This window comes from Corvus cornix, chromosome 5 (genome assembly GCF_000738735.6).
Source record: "Corvus cornix cornix isolate S_Up_H32 chromosome 5, ASM73873v5, whole genome shotgun sequence".
Taxonomy (NCBI): Eukaryota; Metazoa; Chordata; class Aves; order Passeriformes; family Corvidae; genus Corvus; species Corvus cornix.
Window position 1 is genome coordinate 56,397,530 of NC_046335.1, and position 17,109 is coordinate 56,414,638.

Genomic DNA, 17,109 nt, shown 5'->3' on the forward strand with positions numbered 1-17,109 from the left:
CTCGCCGCAACGCTATCTAAGAGATCCCAAAGAAGAAACCAAGCAAATCAGAGTGCAATTTAGCTGTTAAAACATGAGAAGTCCACAGGTTCATTCAGAATGACATGCAGAGGTATTTCTGAAGAGAGCATAAAAACACCAGGAACTAACATTTCCCAGCACACACTGTAAAGAATACTAATAAGTTGGAACAGTAATGCCTTCAAAAGATACAGATCTCTCTCCTATGATTCAGAAGCTCCTAGAGGATTTGAAGGATGGATGTTTTGGCATGAGGTCCTCAAACCTCATTTTATTAGTGCATAAGGGAAAAATTTACTACTACTACTACTACAACTACAACACAGTTGGCCAAAGAAATAATTATTGAGCATGAACCAGCTTAAGATACTGGTAAAAATCAGGATTACTTGAAAAATTAGCAATCTTAGATACTGAGATATTGAGATTGCACAAAAACAAACAAGCAAAAAACCCCAAGAGTCTGTGTGGTATAAAACATAGCATGGAATACTGCTGATGTTTGTATCCTGCATCAGACCTGACCATTGACTAAGGGACAAAGTCTGTGCAGTTTTGTATGCTGACATTTGTCCAGTGTTTTGCAAATCAATAATGCAGAAAGCAAGCTCTCAGCAGTAAGTTCTGAACTGAGCATTTACAGACAATACAGCTGCATTTAGCACATCTGTTCCTGTATTCCTACACCATCAATTTTTCCTTTTTTTGGTATAACTAGTAGTAAATAGCACACTAAAGTATTCTGATGGTCTAAATGCGTTTTTGTAGTGTTTTAAACACTTGTGTCTATTTAGTGTGACTCTTTATGTTTACTCTTTATATAAACCAGGATGTGACAGTGCTTGGGTAAGGGAGGGCTTTACACATTCTTCATGGACACCTGCTCTGCACCAACAACATTTTTGTTCTCCCATCTCTCTGCAGATGCTTGTCTCAAAAAGCAAATAACCCAAAGATCAGATTAGCAGCCTGATATTTCCAAGAGGGCAGCTAAGATTGGCAGGCCTCATAAAAGTACTGAGTAGCCCTGAGACCGGACTCCACCCCCAAGAAGGATTAAACACAATTAGCATCAGGAAAGCAGATGTCTAACAAAGTAATAAACCATAACTTTTACACGAGGTTAAAAATTTCCCTCTCCTTTCCTGTATTCAACAAATGATCCATGGCTCCCAAATGTATCTCTTTGCTGCTTTACACCACCTTGAGACTCCCTTATTCTCTCATCAGTCAATTCATTGGCAATCACTTGTCAGCAAAAAAGAAAACAACCAAAACAACAAAAAAGCTTGTTGAGCAAATGTCAGAGAACATTAAATTAACCAGTCAAAGATCAGCAATGAACAGCTGACACCAAATTGAACCCAACACATGGCCTCATTCACATTATTGTTAAACACACATAGACAATCACTCTGCCTTCAAAATGACATCAAAGGATCTTTATTTTATGAAACAAAAATATTTGCTTGTGGATGAATAGTCAGCCCAACATTAAGTACATCATAAAAAGTAAGCTATTGCTTTCATGCAGTTTGGATTAAAGGTACTGTTTTACCTCTGAGTACAAACTAAATTATTAAGCATTATTATTAAGCATTTTCTCTTCAGCTCAAAGAGACCCTCAGTGTATTTCTGTGTACTTCATTTGTGTACAAAGTGTATAATCTTTCAGGAAGGCCTCCCAAGCACCCACTCAAGACTATTAAATTTCTTGCCTGCTTCGTGGAGCCACCACACGCCCCAGTACACCAAGGGAGGATGTGATCCCCAGTGCAAGGCAGCCAAGTCTCCTAAGGCCCCACAGCTCATGGGAAGATTACCTGGGCACAGCAGAACAGGTAGGTCCCAAAATGACCCAACAATCAGCAGCACCTTTACACTTGGTTCTCCCAAAACAATGGTTCCAGCTTGTTCCATCAGCACCCAGCACATGCCCTCCCCCAAGCGCACACACCTTCTTCAGCCTTGCTGTGGGCAGGAGTAGAAATGGGACTGGCCCAGCAAATGACAACTCCAGAACGGAAAAGTCACATACCATGCAATATAAATGCATGAAAGGAAGTGAGAAACCCGAAGGCTTTCTCCCCTGGCAGCAAGGGCCATTCTGTGCTGGAGCTGTTAATCAGCTAAGGACAGGATATATGGGGACAGAGATAGAACTGGATGTGGATGTGAGGGCAAGGAACCTGATGAAATACATCCATTCTCTCTCAGCAAAGGAAAAAGCCAACCAGGCAATATTTGCAATATTTTAAACACAGGGTGTTGAAATGACAGGAAAAGAATCATATTTACAAGAGACTAAGGTGCCCAGAGTGGCAGGTGTATTTCCTTTTATTCCTTGGAAAGCACTTTTTCAGCACTGGGTAAATCTCATTCCTTCTCTCTATGCCTGTCACCCCTCCCATTCCCTGTCTTATTTAGGTAATAATTCTTAGACATGTTTATATTACACACCTCCAGGACAGGAGCTGCCACTTTAAGTTTCAGCAGCACCTCATACAACTTGGCTGTGATCCCAGTAAATTAAAATAGGCAACCTACTCAAGATTTAAATAAAGTTTTTCAAAAGGGCACAAATTTGCCTCCTAAATCCATATTTAGGCATGGAAACATTTTTACAGAAGGCCAGAACAGACTAATTGTTCCCCACAGACATCTCATCCTCATAAATTCCAGTATCCTGTTTTGCAGACCCTCTCCTAAAGAATATTTTCCACTGCAATGTCTTAAACCAAAATCGAACAACAAATATTTCTACCTTCTGAATACTAAGGCATGTATCACAGGAGAACAAAGTAGCACCTGCATGGTTTTGGAAGCCTCTGCCAAAACCAAGCCACAGTCAGGAAAGCCTTTGAAAGCGCTGGTCTTTCCACATGCCCTGTACTGAATCCACTGGTGTTGAATTCTGATCCCAGGTTATTTACCTGCATTTTGGTCATTAAAAAAAATAAAAATAGAAAGACATCCAAAGATTTCTTAAAAAAACAGAAACAGCCCGTATTGCAAATCTCTGAACGCAGAGCAGAGAAGAGAAAATCAGCTTGCCTTACAATGCCCAACTGTTTCACAGGTGATCATTATCACATTCCAGTGTGGGCACAAGGGTGAGATGCCAGAACAGTGACACCACTCCACCACTTGACACCGAATACTCAGGAGTGCTCTAGAAGCTCTCTAGTGCTTCACTGTAAAAGATACTGATAAAAGAAGATATACAACTATTGCTTAGTTCAGAACCCCCGTTAAACCATTCCACACCAAAATCACTCTCTCTCCTTCACTTTCACAGTATTCGACCTGACAAAAGTTACGTAGGGTCACGACTCTTAGACAACAAGATTAGGATCGTTATAATAAAATTAGTAACTGCACAGATAATCTATAAGGAATTTATGTTTGTCATTTCAAAATGAAAAAGCAGATCCACGATGGCAATAAACAAGCGTATTTGAAGCAAGACTTTTCAGACAGAAAGGTAACACAGAAAACACCTGAGCAGTCACAGCCTCACCATGATGGCCCTAATCATGAACTACCTGCGAATAAAAGAAGGCAAGTTCTGGTTGCATGAGAGACTTAATGCTTACTCACATGCAAAATTTTTTAATTAAAGACATATTAAAACCCTTGTACAACATACAATGACCTGGTAAGACTTCACCTGAAACATCTCGTACAGTTCTTGCCACCTGTGTTCAAGAAGGAGGAGTTCAGACTAGAAATGGTACAGAAAATGACCCAGGAAATTTGGAGAAAGTCTTGCAAAAGAAAACTCTTAGAATTTGGTTTATTTGAACTTCACAGTAAGACATTCTTTGCCCAGAACACTGGGGAGGAGGAGCAGAGCAGCCAACAGACAGACATGCTGGCAACAACCCCCTAAAAGCACTTGAACAGGCTATGAGAGTCAGAGCAGATGAGGCTGGAGCAGAATTCAGGGGCATCTTTCCACCAAGAACAAGAGAAAGAAAGCCAAGTGGTTTTCAGATTTTATACTCATACATTCATCAGTACACTGTAACAGTAAAGTCTGACATTGATTAAAACAATAAACCCTCTACCTCACAAGCTATTAAATACCATCTGCATCTATCCCTCTGTGCTCCACAGTAAGAGCAAGACTTAGCACAAAACCACACACAACTGGGAGTAAAAGAAATAGTAAGGTTTTCAGAAAAGTATATGGAATTTTTAATCTTTCCTCAGTGTCCTACGCAGGAAAGAAGTAAATAAACTAAAATCAAGCTGCAATCCCAAAATGCATCCTGTACCAGAACAGGAATGCTTTTTGAAGGATCACCTACCTCAAATCCCTTTCCAGTCTGTTTACTGCCATAATCACAGAACAGAATTAAATGAGGCTCAAACCTCTACACCTGAATTCTAAATTAGGACAGACAAACAGATTAATCTGGAATACTTCAGAAAGCCTAAACCAAGCAACATACAGCATATACATACATTTTTAAATTTGCATTTCTGAAACTCCTTATATAAGGGTTTTTTTAGTGATATCTGCACTGAAATGTGACATGTATAGTTTGTAACAAAGCAGTTACAATATGGTATTTATCTTGAGATATAAACATCTGAATATGCACATTAAATAATTTTCATGCGATTGTTTTCTACTTACTTTGATTTCTGTAATGACATCAACTCCTTAAAACTAATACAATTTTAGATATTTAAATTTTTATAATATTTAAGTATCTATGTATTGTACAGAAAAATACACACTGTGGCGGGTTGTCCCTGGCACGTGTATGCACACACACAGTACCCGTATCTGGGAATTTAACTGTGCGATACAAGTGCTGTCATAAATGATCCAAGTGTCTCCTAGAAGGTGTGTTGAGGCTTCCCTCTTCGAAAGAGAGTCGGTTTCAGTCCCTGCTGTGGTGATTAGAAGCACCCTGCTGTATTTTGATGTCTTTACACAGAAAACTCATATGCCCAGATTGTCCTTTTTTCTCTGGTTAGGAGTGCTAAGAAAACAGATTTTTCTCTGTCTTGGTCAGCCCAAGAGCCCTTGTTTCCTTTGCACTGATCTTTCATAAATGATACCACAACTGTGTATCATATTCACAGGTGAGGTTTCAGCTGCCTCCTGGTAGTTTCACTGCTTTCACACCTCCTTATCTCTGCTGAAAGCAGCTTTCCTGATAGCTGCCAGGAACAAGTCTGCCTTTTGCACAGCCTTATGATGCTGCAGCTCACAATTGTGCTGTCCTCTCCTGACTGATCCTCAGAAGAAAGATGTGTGTGCTCTTTCAACACAGTCTGCCCACAGGCTTCTGTGTCAAAAGAACATTTCCTCAGCTCTTGTGTGTCAAAAGAACATTTCCTCAGCTGTGTGATTAAATACAAGTGTGGGGAATGTATGATTACATGCAACAGCCTTTTTCAGACATATCTTAACCTATGAAACACTGACTTATACTTTGCTATTTATTTTAATCTTTACTACAGAGTGCCAGCAACTAAGCCTTCGATCTAGACATCTAACAACTGGCTGAGGTTCCACACTTTTTGGCTTGGAAAAGCTAGGTAACAGGCTGCGATCCGACTCCAACATCAAGTCAATAATCAGCTGCAAGATAATGCTGTGACGATTCCAATAAACTGCTTATAAGCACTAATACAGATGGCAAAAGCTTAGGGAACTGCAGGAATTCTTTCCCTTACTTAATGAAAAGTATTGCTAAGTCAGCTAGCAAAAACAGGCCTATCAAATCATAACTTTGCAAATCTCTTATCAGCCCAGTCAATTCTTCTCTCTCAGTTTTCAAGTTAAGCACTTGAAAATCTCTTCCAGAATGAAGTGTTTCTTCCAAATAAGTATGTTCCCTTTGCTGTATGCTCCACATCAGCCCAGAAGGCACACACAGATAAGAGCATTAAAGGGAAATGTTTAATAGAAGTCATGCGTAAACCAGGACTGAAATTTTATACATAGAGATAAATCTTTTAACACTCTTTTCACAGAGAATATTTTGAATTAGCTATTTTACAAGAATAACTTTTTTTCCCTATTTTTTGCAAGAACATGTTTTAAAGATCCAATGGTTTACCCAGCCTAGGACCCATTAACTTTTGCAAGCCGCAGGTACAGACTGAGCTGGCACCACTCACCCCCTGGCACACATTCGGGGGGGGGGGCAGAGCAGGAGGCATTCCTCCTTCCCCAGTCCATATGGACATGGCCCAACTCCTTCAGCACCTCCTGACCTTCAGCAGGAGCAATTTTCCCACTCCTTGCATCTCAGGGTCTCCTATGGAGCAAGGGCAAGGATGGGAACAGTAAGGTACATCCACACCCAGAGCCCGTCCGTTGCTGTGGAAATGAGAATCTGGTCCAGCTCGTAAGTTATAGGTGTCTATACAGAAGTGCTCATGCAAAGACATGCACGTTTCTTTTCTCTCATATTACTCAACGTTTTAAAATCAAAGCAGAAAATTATAGGGATAGAGAAGGCATAAAATGATTGTATCTGCTTAATAGTAAGTACCATTCAAATTTTACAAACTGAAAACAGAAAGACTAAAGGTGACAGGAAAAGCTGAGCAGTCTTCATCTCTAGCTCTGTAAACCCACAAGTCTGATCCCAAATGAGAAAAGACAAAAGCTACACTCTCCCAGGAAAAAAAAATAGTTATCAGTAAACTACATTAAACAAAATCCTAAAAAGCTTAAATGTTTGTGCATCTGAAACCTGTTTCTGAAACACTATTATGGTATACATTTCACAATAAAATGATACAGCCTCTGCTGACATTACTGTGGCTCTTCAGTCAAGTTTGTTTTACTCCATTCAAAGAAACAAACCTTTCAATACAGGCTTATCCTGGGGTCATTTATTACTCCATGTCAGACACAGAATGTTTCATCTTGAGAAGACATATGTAGGGTTTTCACTCATTAGTTTCTTACAGGCTCAAAAAACTAAACAAACAAACACCAAAAAAACCAGAAAACCAAACCCAACCAACCAAAAACCAACCAAACCACAAAAGAAAACCCACCCTGGAAAGGTTATCTGCCGCCAGTTACACACAGACAGGTTAGTTAACATGTTTCTACTGATACAATTGTAGGAAAAACCTTGTAAAAGGCTGAAACATTCTCATATTTGTATACGACTATACACATGCTGCAAGGCCAGGGGCTTGTAGGATATGTACGGGACAATTTGAACTTGCCATAAAGAAAAAGGATCACATGCCTTTTACAACCTTCAATCATCACAAAAGCAATACCTTACCCCTTTTGAATTCTCAAAGCCATAAAACAGTGAGTGGGAACGATCCTTGTTTTGATTACATTAGAAAAAGGTGTTTGCATAAGGTGTGACGATGACTCAGAACAGTTAAACAAAAAGTAAGAGCGAGGGAGGTGTTACACTCCACGCTGAAATATTGTTAGTCTCAAATATAAAATGGAAATAAAATCAGAATTAAACATCTGTTTTTAGAAGCCCAGGAATAAGGAACTCTGGGGTCAAAATAACTGCGTTTATCAGCTGTGCACAAGTCACTCACCATGAACAGGAGCAAGCTACACAATTTGTTCTTTTTCTCCCAAGAGTTGGCAGTACCTTAGAAAGTGGACACAGTCTATTCAGCAAAAAAATGATCTTGGTTACTGTCTGGCCACTCCTCTGAATGTCCAGTAATAACATCAATATGCTCCAGAGAGACTGGCAAGAAACCTGTCATGATTGCCCAGGAAATACATCAACAATGAAAGCAACCTTGTATTTTGCAGCTAATTCAAGATGACAAGATCACAGCTGAATGTATTGTATGTGACAAAAATTAGGCCACCATCCCCCAAAATTATTCAAGGACAATCTTATGGAAAAGGAGTTACCAACACGAAGAGTTACTTATTTCACATTGCACTCTTATGGCAACATCACAATTTTCACAAACTTATCAGAGTAAGTCTTGCAGGATCCGATATTTGGGGACTCTGTGATAACAGCAGGCAGACAGATTTATCCCTGGATGCCTGAACAGCCCTATACTACAAATCTGAAAAAAACCCCTAAGCTTCCACACTCCGAATCTTACAGTTTCAACCACAAAGTGACTCTTGCCATCACCACCCAAAACTCTCAGCAGAATGTATTTGGCTTTTGTTGGCAAAGTAGCCACAATCAGCTCACCCTAAGCAATGACTAGCAAGCATTTTCTCATTCTTTTTTCCACAGAAACCTCACTGGGCCAAAAGAAGGACGAGGAGGAGAAAAAGCAGGAGGACAACATCTGAGGTATTTACTCTGACACTCAATTAGCTGAGGATTTTTTTTTTTTTAATTATATATACATATATATATGTACACACACACATCTATAAAAACTGTCTTTGTTTGATCCACTTTATCAAGACAGACCAGCCAAGGCCTCTGGAAGAGGTCTGCACAAAGCTGAGCTCATCCCAGTGCTTTAGGCAGAACCCTGCCAGGCCCCCCGAGACTGAGGGGCACCCACGTCCCTCCCTGCCCCAGCACCCAGCAAACCACACCAGGCAGGAGGCAGCCCCACGAGGGCAACCTCCGTAATTCCCTAATTGCAGGAGCAATAAATGCCTGCTGCTTGGCAGGGAAGGTGGGTCGTGAGCAGGGTATGGGGTGAAGGATTTTATCTTTTCTCCTCCTGCCCAAGGAGTGGGTAAATCCAGCACTTTTCTTCCACTCTGAGCATCACCTGGATTTCGTTGTGCCTTGGACACTACCAGCTATTTGATTTCTTACGTCTCCTTTTCTCTGCTTGATTTCATAGCTCAGTTCTCACAGGTGCTGGTGCTGCTTGGGCAGCCCACTGGGGGCTGGTTTAAAGGCCAATGTATATGCAAAGACTTTGCAATACACCTGTGTACATAAGCTCTCTCTGCTTCCTGAAGAGCTCTTTGCATGTGAAAAGCGAGAGAAAGGACTCACTTTAACCTCCCTCCCAAAATACTTGGCTTCAGCTGGAACTAGGCTTGGGCAACCCCCACACAAAGGCGCCAACTTCTACTGCCAGCTCACAAATTCATTATTCCAGGGGCTACTCATGCGTGAAATATCCGAAACTATCTGATCCCACGTGAAGGGCTGCTGTTGTATCCAGAGCTGAATACTCCTTCACGAACGCGTGTTTATCACCTCATTCCTGGCGAGGAAAGTATGTAAAACAGAGATTGTTACATTACCAGCCGAACTATAAATTTCTTTGATTGCAGAGCCTGATAGGAAGAGGTGCTGGGAACCTTTAACTCCCACATGGACTTTCAACAGTTTTCACACATAAAGGCTAAAGGATTAGACCTGTAGCAAATACTGGTGTTTTATTATAAATTTCTCAGGAAAATAAATCTTTTCTCTAAAAACTGGATAGAATTGTAATTTTCTTTGTTTAAATAATCTTCCAGAGAGACAGGGAAAACAAATTTAAAGCTATCTCAGACAGCCACTGTCTTGAGATTCTTTACATCAAATAGCTTTAAAAATAGCTGCTGACGAGAAGTCTCTCTAAGTTTTGATCAGAGTTTATATCTTGGTACGGACAGTAATTCAAGCAGACAGGCAGATATGTAGGCTTCCTGAGCTCATCTGCGCTGCAGGAATGGAGCAGCCACACACTTTTTACTTACAGGGTGCACAGTTTTTTTATATTTCAGTAAAGGAGAAGACAGGAAAGGGGATGGGGGGGAACGGGGAGGGGGAATTTAAAACCAAAAACTGTTGAGCAAACAAAACTCCAAATGCTCCCAGTCGACAAAATTATTCCAGCAAAACTGAAAGAGAGAAAATTGCTTCCAAGAAGAAGAAAACAATGAGAATAAAGACAATAAATAAAGGAAGATGAGGGGAAAGGGCTACACACGTTACTGATGCTTCAGTTCTTAGTTATAAACGAGCTTAACTACAGAGATGAAACGAGACGCAGACTGACCTAAACAAACCCAAAACACGAATTAAAGAGTAACAAATCCGGCTGCGACTCCATAGCAAAACAGCATCCGCTTGGAGAGCACATCGGTCCAGCATCAGCCCTGCCACCCCAGGTACCCCTGGTCGCTAATGAGAACGGTGCAAGGGCAATTCTCCCTCCATCAGTGGCTGTCCCGCGTTCTCCCCGACGTGCTTACCAGCTTCATGGTGCTGTTGTTCTGCTCCCAGCGCCACAGCATCACGCTCATGGTCCTGCGGCACCTGCCGCGCCCCCGGGCTGGCCGCGAGTGCCGCCGGCTCCGGCTGGCGGGGTCGGGGTCGGGGTCCGGCCATGCCGGGGACACGGGGCCGGGCACGGCGGGGCCGGGCGGTCCCTCGGCCCCGCTGGGGGAGGATCCTCGCACCCCTCGGGGCGGGGGTGATCCCCGGCCCGGCCCGGGGAGGGGTTTGGCACAGGGGCGGGGGCACACAGGGAACGGAGGGAAAACAGCCGAGGAAACATTCGAAGACAGAAATTAATCGAGTGCCAAGCCGCGTTTTAGCGAAATGCTTAAGGGCACCGGGCACGTTTTAAAGCAAAACTGCAAATTACAGCGGCTTCTCCCCATTTTGACAGCCTGGCTCTGTTAAAAGCACACAGGGTCTGAAGCTGCCGTGTTGTATAGGCATTTGGCACGATCTGAGCTGGTTCCATTTAGAATTGGGTTTATACTGAATCTGCTGGGGTGGGAAAGGACTAGGCTTGCCCTGAGAGAAAGGGAGGAACATTCTGCCTTAAAAATGATTCAACAGGTGGTGCATCGCAGATTGGCTTCGGAAACATAAACAAGAGAATAGTGAGAGTGTTTAGAATAATTAGTATTTTTAATATGCAGAAGAGCTGTATTTAATGGCAACAAATATCACAGATTGCCACGTTGTATTTAAGATAAAGCTATTAAAGGTCTTTGTAAATGGCAGGCTATTCCACAGGTGCTCTCTTGCACCCCTCTGCAACAGCTCGTCTGTTCCCCTGAAGCACCTTGCCCGGCGCAGCAGTCCAGACAAGATACTCAGCTCTGGGAAGATTCATGCCTGCTCTTGCCCGAGATCCTATGAAATCACCAGTGGGAACCACGCACTTGGCTGCAGCTCGTCTCCCTTCTGCTCTGGAGAAGGTGCTACACCTGATAAAGGCAGCGGCCCATGGGGGATAAGAAGACCACAGCAGCTCCAGCAGCAGGTGTCCCAGCAGCTCTCCAAGCCTGGGCCTGGGGGGTGGTTCCTTTGGTAGCTTTGGTCTTGCCAGGCCGGGGAAATATGGGGAATTAAAACACATTTGAAGGAATTCCCCAGGCCACCGTTTTCTCACCCTCTCTCCAAACATAAATTTTGATTCACAAAAGGTAACTTCACTGGCTGCAGGAGGGGAGGCATAACCCATGAACTGCTCAACATCATTTTCTAATAATGAAATCCTTTAATAATCCAATAAAAAGATATTAAAATATTTTTTAAAGGACCAAATTGTATGCAAACGGATCACTTTCTTATCTGAAAATTCCCCTATTGTATGATTTTACTGGCAAGGCTGCTTCATGTACCCACTCAGTATGTTGGTGAAGAAATACAATAAATCAGTAAATTGGCATTTGAAATTCTGTAAATACCCTCTTCCAAAAGAAAAAACACATGTGCCTTCTTACTGAAGTCTTTTCCCTAACAGCTATGCTTCCACGACTTAGATTTAATTCCCTCAGTCTGTAATTGTTCTCTTGTTCTAATTTATTATTCTAAGTGATAAAGAAGACGGAATAATTACTGAAACAAACAACCATATTCCTGCACTGTAAAAAGAACTGCCCCACCAAGTCTGGTAGCGTGAATAGCTATGCATAGAGAAAGATCTGCATGTTGAAAGCATTTAAAGACTTCATGCAATACAGCTTACCTTTGAACCATAGAAGTAAAATCTGAATCCTCTTCTGAGAATAAAGAACTCTTGTTCTTTCCCTTCAGGCCAACGTGGACCAAAGCCCTAGCACAGCCAAATCTTCCCAGCCAGCCCTCTACGTAAGCAAGTACCCTGCTGAAAGGTCATTCCTACAACACTCAAAAGAGGGGAAGGTCACAGCCCATTTGAGGGCCTGAACATAAGATGTATGGTCTTCAGGAGGGTCACAGGCTGAGACAATAACCTGCTGACAGCCTCATGAATGAGGGAATGAATGCGTGCACTGCGAGGGAGAAGCCTGGGTGTGATGCCAAAAGGATTTTCTAAGAGCATCTTAGCAGCACCTTGGAGGAGCCGCCAGTGCCTGCAGTGCACGCTCCTCGCCGAGCTTGAGTTTGTCCCTTCCCTGCTGCCGGCACAGTGGGAGCATCGCAAGGGCTTCCCATCGATCCGCTGGCACCTGCCTAAATATCATGGCACGATGGTGTTCTGCTTCCAAAAAACACAACAACTTCAGGCAAAAAACTAAGACAAGTGGAGCTTTACACTTGCAGGATTACAGCCCGTACAAAGGGCCAAGACAACCCACAGCACAAGTCAGCATTGCCTCAGACACCTCCTAAGCCTCTTAAAAGGTTGTTGGTGATCTGCTCTGCCAGTTTGAACAGCCAAATATTTTCATTCAACACTCAACCTCGTGCCAAAATCAGGAATTTTAAGAAACAAAGGAGAGGCCTCAGAAAATCGCAGATTTTTGTCTACCATCACAAGAAAAAGTCCATTTTTGGGACCCAGGGAACAAAGTAGAGCCAAACTGCCCCAGCTACAAAAGGCAGATTAAAAGACCAGATATGGATGGAAGGACTCTTCAGCCAACCAGTCTTGTTTCTTTGACTACAGTTTGCTGCCTGTTTTTACATTAACTGAAGTGTGGCTCAGGCCTGAGTATTTTCTCATTTTATCCCTGTATGAGCCAGCTGAGCACGCTGAACGTGGACAGAAACACTCGCATGTAATCAGCCTGAAATACTAATAAAGCAAAGCTCCTGAGGTTAAAGCGTAAAGTGCCTCCCAATCACTTTCTAAGCAAATTAATATCCTTAACTAAAATCTGTGTTGCTTTTAGACACTTTTGTTTGATGGATTTTCCTAAGCCAGCCTTCATTTGGGATGAAGATCCCTCGAGTTCTGATAGCGTTGCCAGGTGTAACTGGAATTTATTTCTTCCATTAAAAAGTAAGACATTGGAGCTGCCTTTCATCCTCCTATCTCCCTTTTAGGCTCCCACAACACAGTGAAAGAGATAAGGTTAGGACTGAAGCTGGTAAAATCCATGCATGACCTCTTGCCCCCCGGCAGCATCGCGGCAGGAGTTCCTCCCCAGTTGCTGTGCCCTGGCTTTGCTGACAGATCCAAGAGATGCCTTTCCCATACAATGCCCAATTTCAAAAGAGAACAAGGACCAGATATTTGCTTGTATTTGAATCCTTTAAAACCATAAAGCATCCAAGCTCTTTAAGGCTTTATTATGAACTTCAGCAACACATACATGATGACATGGGGTCAATATTAACTTGAACCTTCGGGAAAGGACATTACTAACAGCCCTAATGGGCATCTAAACTTCCCTATTAAAGTACTGAACAATGCACTTGTTATTCACCAGCAAGTCTTCAATGACACAGAAACACGTGTCCCCAGCAAACCCTGTGCTCTAACGAGACATCATTCCAGCACCCAATGCTTTCCAAATAAAACTGCTGGAAAAAACAGGAGGAAACAGGTGTTGGAAACATTGTGAATGAACTCCGTGAACACAGTCATTGTCTGTGCAACATTTACTATAAAGAAAGCTTGGGGAAATCCGTTCACTAATAATTCATTGTTTGCCTATGAAAAATATGTGTGCTAACAGCTTGCTCTGCAGTCATTAAAGAAAGCCACACTCCTGTACTTACCCATTACTTTTGCTTTTTAAACACATCAACATTTTGTTGGTTTGTTTTGTTTGGGGTTTTTTGTTTGTGGTTGTTTTTTTTTTTTTTAATCTGGAAAAGAAAGCATATTAGAAAATTTTATTACTGCTTTTCAATGCATTTTGGTCAAAAATACTGCAATTTTCTGTTCACTGAAAGCTGGGGTTTTACTTATTTTTGCTATATGACAACAAGCACGTAGGTCTTCCTTTCATGCATTATAAAATAGAAATATCTACAGATCAAAACCTAGAAAAAATCTTAGAAATCTTGAACTTGTCAATAACAATATTTTGCTAAGCATGATGTGGGAGGGAACAGGAGCCTAGCTCATGGAATCATAACAGATGCTAAGCAATTTTCATTCCAAAAAAGCCTTCAAAATGGTGTTGAGCAGCAGCCTCTAAATTCAACATTTTCTAAACCAGCAGATGAGATGCCTTGCATTGAGTAGGACCATTAGAAGACCCAGTGAAGGAACTGCAACTTGATTTTCAGCAGTTGTTAGGAGGTTCTGGAGGACAGAGAGACAGCTCGTGCTAGGTACCAGATCAAAGAGAATGAGATGGCCTTGATAGTCACAACCTCCCACCAGTCCCAGACAGCAGTACAAAGAGAGATAGAAACTCAATTAATCAACAGCTGAAGCAGACAGTATTATTACTGGCAAATGAGCATCCTTTCTCTGGAAAACATGTCTTGTTAAACTGATATTTTCTGCTGAGTTCACAAGAGCTTACGAAAGTGATAACACAGATGTGATTCTGTGAGGAGGCTCTTGCCTCATTTTCACCTGGCATGGTGAAAACCAGAATAATGACAAATCAACCCAGCAAACATCTGGTGGACTGAAAAGGAGTTAACTGGTTTAAAAATACATGGTAACTGGGAAATTATCTTTAAGAAAATAAGTAGCTTGACTGTGTTTCACAGGAATCATTTTCAGCCCTACTTTTCTGAGCAAGCCCTAGAAGGGGCTATGAAATTTGTTGGTGGCACAACAGTAATGGGAAAAATAAATGGTAAAAAAAGAGTAAGATCAAGGCTGAAGAAGCTCATCCACACTGACTAGAACCATGAAAAGGTGTAAACACAGCAAATGCAACCTTGTAACAAGGAGAACCCAAGAATGACACAGAGCAAAGGACTCTCCATGAGCTCAGTGCACCTGGAAAGGGCATCACAGGCACGATGCGCCATCAGGATGCCGGGGTTTGTGCCCTGGTTATAGGGGTGATGCAATACTTGCACAGGTTATCAAACACGAACAGCCTTTATCACCTGCTGGGTTTAATGCTGTTTGTGTAAAACAGCTCAACAGGTTTAACCTTTGGAGAGGCTTCAGAGAGGAGCCACGAGAATGACTTAAGGACTGAAAAATGCGTATCACGAGACAAGATTCAAACAGCTCCATTGCATTTGTCAGAGAAGAGTAAGGGCAAATATGAGATCATAACATGAACTAATTAAAAAAATGAAAGCAAATCAGCAGAAGTCATGTGGATTGTTTTATGGAGGAAGTCAGGGTGAATTATCACGTTTATTGCTGTCTTACTTTATCATCAAAGGTTATTTCTAAGTTCCCCATTGAAGTGTATCGGTCAGCTACAGATCTGTTCCTGCCGACCTCGAATCACCTGATTCCTGCCAGCAACCCCGTGTAACATACAGCAGTCTTCAAGGATTCCAAGGAATATACAAGTAGTGGAAGGCTTCCTGTGCTCCATCCCAAGTCCCAGCCTGCTGGTACTCAACAGCTCACCACTGCACCAAGAAAGCTGGGGTCTGGGGAATTTTAAAAAAAATATTAAATTCTTGATTCAGAACACAATGTGTTGGGGGAAAAAAGCTGCTAAATAAAGTAACAAAAATACCAGTACACTGAATACCCACTGGTTAAGCAATGCTGACAATATTAACAAGGCTACCTAGTTGATGGAAAGCAGTAAATTCTCACTGTGGTCTGAGGGACACAAGTGCCCAAATGGTCACTGAAAGGAGCTCTTCCAGCCACCCTGGTCCCACAGTCCAAAGGTCTGAAAAGGACAATAATACAGGGATTATTGGAAACCTATGGGTCCTCCTCCAAAATCGTAGGTCAGTGCTGTCTTTGGATTAAAACTTCTAAACATAATCCCGGCCCACACTCCCCACTCTGTGACCTGACATGCCCTTCCCCAGTTTCCCAACATGTAAAAAATAATAATATTGATATCAAACAAAAATAGATTGGCTTACTAAATTTGAGACTAGTCCTTGAGTCATATTATTTTAATAGGCAGACTAAAATACAGACAGGAAAATGTTATTTGCTCTGTTTCTGCTGAGTCTTTGCCAACTGCCCTAAACAGCAACAATTTAAAATTAACTAAGCAATTCTACTTAAGCAGATGTAGAATAGTATGAAAAAAATGATTCAATTAGTCTGCAGACAAAGCTGCTGAGTGCTAACAAAGGATCTCTCACCATAAGTTCTGAAACCTGTCCCACAAAAGAACACATACCAAGATTTAATTTAAAAATAGCTGTTACTCACAGCCACCTGGAACACGTCATAACAACTGGTATCCACCAGATCCTTTTGCCAAACTCTTTACACTTCATTCTTAAATGAAATGGTTGCTAATTCAAGAGTACAAAACTCTGTGACCCAAAGAGCCTATATGGTAGATCTGAGTTGAAATTTTTATTATGAAATCACATATGCATACAAATAAAGAAATATTGAAATATATAATGACTTTATTAGGGGTGAGCTTCCAATACCTGAACAAACGGAGGGTACAAGACAGATGGAGAGAGACTTTTTACATGACAATAGGGCATGACTTCAAACTGAGAGGAGGTTTAGACTGGATATTAAGGAAGAAATCTGTTACTGTGAGGATGGTGAGGCTCTGGCACAGGTTGCCCAGAGAAGCTGTGGCTGCCCCATCCCTGGAAGTGTCCACAGCCAGGTTGGATGGGGCTTGGAGCAACCTGGTCTGGTGAAAGGTTGAAACAAGATGATCTTTAAGGTGCCTTCCAACCCAGGCCATCCTATGGCTCTATTTAGGGTTGAATCCATCCAGAAGCTTGCCTGTAAAAGTTGCAGTTAACCTACTATTGGTGGAAGTGCCATAATCAGGTCTTCCCAACTAATTTGATTTCAAAGAAGTATTTCCAGTGTCCACAGAAGATTCTGGATGCGGCTGTTCTCCTCACACTTAGGTTTCCAGCACTGCCTTCT

The 17,109-nt window shown here is 41.9% G+C and overlaps 1 protein-coding gene across 13 annotated transcripts in view; it reads right to left on the reverse strand.

The window, feature by feature from the left end:
- Window positions 1–17,109, reverse strand: part of NAV2 (neuron navigator 2) — a 368,864-nt gene that overhangs the window by 160,572 nt on the left and 191,183 nt on the right. The window contains exon 1 of one of the 13 annotated variants that reach the window (XM_019293756.3): window positions 10,169–10,323. The exons of the other annotated variants lie outside the window; for them this stretch is intronic. Coding sequence (XP_019149301.2) covers window positions 10,169–10,219 — 51 coding nt within the window. The 5' untranslated portion in view covers window positions 10,220–10,323. Of the gene's footprint in view, window positions 1–10,168; window positions 10,324–17,109 lie in introns of those variants that run through there. 13 annotated transcript variants of the gene reach the window in all.